Source organism: Ceratina calcarata, unplaced genomic scaffold (assembly GCF_001652005.2).
Source record: "Ceratina calcarata isolate Rehan_Ccalc_2016 unplaced genomic scaffold, ASM165200v1 scaffold9.2, whole genome shotgun sequence".
In the NCBI taxonomy this organism is placed as follows: Eukaryota; Metazoa; Arthropoda; class Insecta; order Hymenoptera; family Apidae; genus Ceratina; species Ceratina calcarata.
Window position 1 is genome coordinate 85,057 of NW_017180368.1, and position 3,634 is coordinate 88,690.

The window sequence follows — 3,634 nt, forward strand, 5'->3', positions numbered from 1 at the left end:
CACATCTACCTTCATAATTTTATAAATAAATTTCATTCCTCGTCGACCACCCATCCAGTCTCATTAAACAACCAAATAGATCTAATCAGGAATGTCACGATCAGTAATCATCGTAATTGAAATTCGACCCAAGAGTTCTCTTAAATATACCCTCGAATGTAACAATCGACTAACATAAATTCAGTTGTCCCGAACGAACTGTCACGTCCAGAAAATACCCTATTTATTAAATACCCTGCAGTACTCTCCCTTATAAAACCTAAGAGCATCGTTAAATACGAAGTGGGTTCGAAACATATTATGCTTCTCTTTAAGACATTCGTTCTCAAACGAGAAAAAAAAAAATACTTCCTACCAGCCGTCTCTACCAGGGGAATTCCAGCCAGAATAGATTAACAAATTAATCTACCTCAATGCAAACATTCTAAAACTCAATGTTATAAATGTCATCGGATTGAAATAAATAAACTCTGCAATATTTTTTACCTCTTAATCTCGAATCGCAAGAACCCCCTGAAGTGCTAAAGTATAAATTCCTTCCTACTGTTGCGTGATCCTGAACACAGGTCCGATCCTCAGGAAGAATCTTCTTAAGACGGACCTCAATTCTGGTTTCAGATCGAAGCACATCACTTCGCAGAGCAGCGGATAGCAACTCGACGAGTGGACGGCGAACCGGTTGTCGCTCATCTTAAGGATCCTCGCGAGCAACAGTAACAATATGGGCGTCCAAGCGTCCCTGTGGGCCTCATTGGAGAGCGCTAGGAAATATTCTAAAGCCTCGCAGGCGACTTCGACCAACCTGTCCTCGACTTTGCTCCAATCTGTTCTATGAGCTTCGTCGCTGTACATCTTGAAGAGGATCCTGAGCGCGCAGGCCAACGACTGGGTCTCCTGCTTGAGCAAGTTAGGCTTCGCGTTCCCCCGGAAGCCAGCCTTCCACAACACGTTCCGTTGCTCGTGGTCGGAATTAAAGCTCTTCGCGAACCTGTGCGATTTTAATAAACACTCGACTAATTGTAGCAAATGCGCGGTGGTCAAAGCGCAGTACATCCCCTGTTCTTCCTTCTGCTGATCGGCTCCGGCCCTCGCGCCTAACTCGCAGGACTTCCCGTTGAACATGTCGGCTTGTGCCAACGCGAGATTCTCTTGGTCCTCCTTCCGGGAGGTAGCCGGGTAGAACACGATGTTGTCTATCGTTTGGATCAACTCCAACTGTACGACGCACTTTATTAACAACGCGGAGAAGTCTCTGTTCTTCGTGGTGTCACCGACGTTCGAGAGACTCTGGACACTGTTGCTTCTTTTCAGGATACCCATGTGACTGTCCACGTCTCCTGTGATCACGTCCAGGTCTGACTCCTTGTTAGGCGATTGGGGTTTCCATGTGAGCAACGCGGACGGCAGGGTGCTCTCGAATATAGCTAATACACACTCGCAGGTCTTCTCCCAAGTCGTCTCGTCGAACTTGATACCGTTGCTGATGACTAGGTTCTCTAAACAGTTGGTCCCGGAACGGGCTAGTTGTTCATTGTCCTGTTGAACACACCAGAGTAGCTGCGCGTACAGTTGTTCCAAGAGAAGAGGTCCTAAGGTGTCGTAGAACTGAGAGAACACGTCCACGATGGCGTACAGTGCATGGTTACACGTCGTCGTCATCCATTCTGCTTTCTGGAACGTTTAAAAAAATTCCATAGAATACTTTTCTTTAAAAACAATTCACAAAAACGACCTAAATTTTAGGTCACACTAAGGTTTGGTTTACTTACTTCGGTGTGCTGTTCAGGAAGCTTCATGTTGTCGAAGATCCTGAAGAGTACCTGGAAGAGGTCCTTCCACCAATGAGGCTTGAAAGAAGCCCCGTGCGTTTTCACCACGTCGAACAGTACAGTCAAGGCTCGCGTTCTCACGTCCAACTTGCATCTGCTCACTATGCACGATAACTCGAACAGCAGTGGGAACCATCCTCTCACCTAAACAGTTTTAAGACTCTCTTCTAAGTATACTAAAATATTTTTGATTACTTTATCTCAAACGTTCATATATTTACCCAAGCTCTGTCTTCTTCAGAAACCATGCCACTGTCGTCCATCATACCCTCGGCGAAGAGGTTAGGATTAGCGTCGATGTACGAAGCGCAAGAACGGATTAATCTAATTGCTTCCATGCTAGTTTCCGGGAAGGACGCATTGCAAGCGAATTCACTGAGGCACTTGACAGCGTCTTGAAACGAATCGACCATTATGCTAAAATCTTCCGCGTATAATTCATTTATAATTTTCCCAGTCATGGAGAACGCTAGTTCGACCACAGCCTCGTCCCTATCGCTGGCCGCGTGGTGGAACACGCTGAATATGTTCTTCCAACCCGATCGAATATTAGGAGCCTGCGAGTGTACGATTTGAGCGACGCAACGGACGACCATGTCCCGTATCACCGGCGATCTGTTCTTCTTCATGATATGCTCGAACGGCCTGAGGAAGTCCTTTTGGAACCGGAAATTAGCGAACTCGCCCTTCTCGATGAATTTAGTAGCGAGCTGTCGCAACGAGTCGACCGCGAAGAACGCGATGTCTTGACGAGGACTGCATCCGACTCTGTCAAAATGGTCGCCGATCACTTGCCAGATCCTCGACCACTGCAACCTGATTCGTCCCATGTTGTAATAAGAGATCTCAACGATTTTAGTTAAAGAGAACATCCTTGGCTGGGTCGGATGAGACAGTTCTTCTAGAGACACTTGACAGAGGGCTTTCACGAATTCTACTATGGCGTCTCCGTCGAGTCTAGTGGAGCCAGTGAATATCCTGTCGACGGCTACCACCACGCTCTGCGAACTGGTCTCTCCTATCGATTCCTTCACGCTCGGGTCCAACGAGCTGAGATTCAAGTTGTTGTTCTGATAAGAATTATTATGAGCGAGGTTGAAAGTAACTAAAGGCGATGGGAAGTGAGGTTTCGAAGGTGGGCCTAATAGCTGCGGTCTGACTCCGGTTCCGATTAGCTGCGCCAGTTCTAGTTGAGAGATGCATTTTACCACGTCTAACCAAGAGCTGCCGAGATAGTTGCCGTCGGTGTGGGCGACGGTTATCAAAGTTTTTATGGTATCTATGTTCTTCGCTTTCATTTCAGTGATCGGTGAATTCGCTGTCAATAACGTGAACCGAGCCAGGGCTTGCACGTACGCGTCCCGTTCTAACTATAAATTACAAAATAGAAAGCTTGTAACGCAATCATGGAATCGTTTGGATTTGTCTTTTTAAAGTTGAATAATGAATAACATTTGCTGATGCTTACAGACATGTGAAATATGCAAGCGATACGTATCGCACATCTGATGCCGTCTAGACAGAGGGAGGCGATTTCTGGGTCGTCGCAGTCTTGGAGGCCAACGCTGAACGCAGCTAGGAATGGAGTCCACGCGATTTTGAACATCGGTCGAACGTGCTCCAAATGTTTCGCGGTGGTGAACGGCGCCTGAACGTGGCTCACGGATTCCATTAAGTTCTTCGCCGCTGTCGATATCACTTCCATTTCTAAATTCCATAAAAGTCGTCTCTTCTTTTCGCTGGATATCACTGGATAGTGAAATTAGAGTTTTTAATTCAAATCATTTTCAGACGCAGGCTTGCTG

The 3,634-nt window shown here is 46.5% G+C and overlaps 1 protein-coding gene across 1 annotated transcript in view; it reads right to left on the minus strand.

The window, feature by feature from the left end:
* Nucleotides 1-6: 6 nt before the first annotated feature.
* Sec71 (ADP ribosylation factor guanine nucleotide exchange factor Sec71) overlaps nucleotides 7-3,634 on the minus strand; it is an 11,771-nt gene continuing 8,143 nt past the window's right edge. The window contains exons 7-11 of the mRNA XM_026818872.1: nucleotides 3,623-3,627; nucleotides 3,298-3,578; nucleotides 2,051-3,199; nucleotides 1,770-1,973; nucleotides 7-1,671 (exon numbers count right to left, since the gene is read on the minus strand). Coding sequence (XP_026674673.1) covers nucleotides 541-1,671; nucleotides 1,770-1,973; nucleotides 2,051-3,199; nucleotides 3,298-3,578; nucleotides 3,623-3,627 — 2,770 coding nt within the window. The 3' untranslated portion in view covers nucleotides 7-540. The remainder of the gene's footprint in view (nucleotides 1,672-1,769; nucleotides 1,974-2,050; nucleotides 3,200-3,297; nucleotides 3,579-3,622; nucleotides 3,628-3,634) is intronic.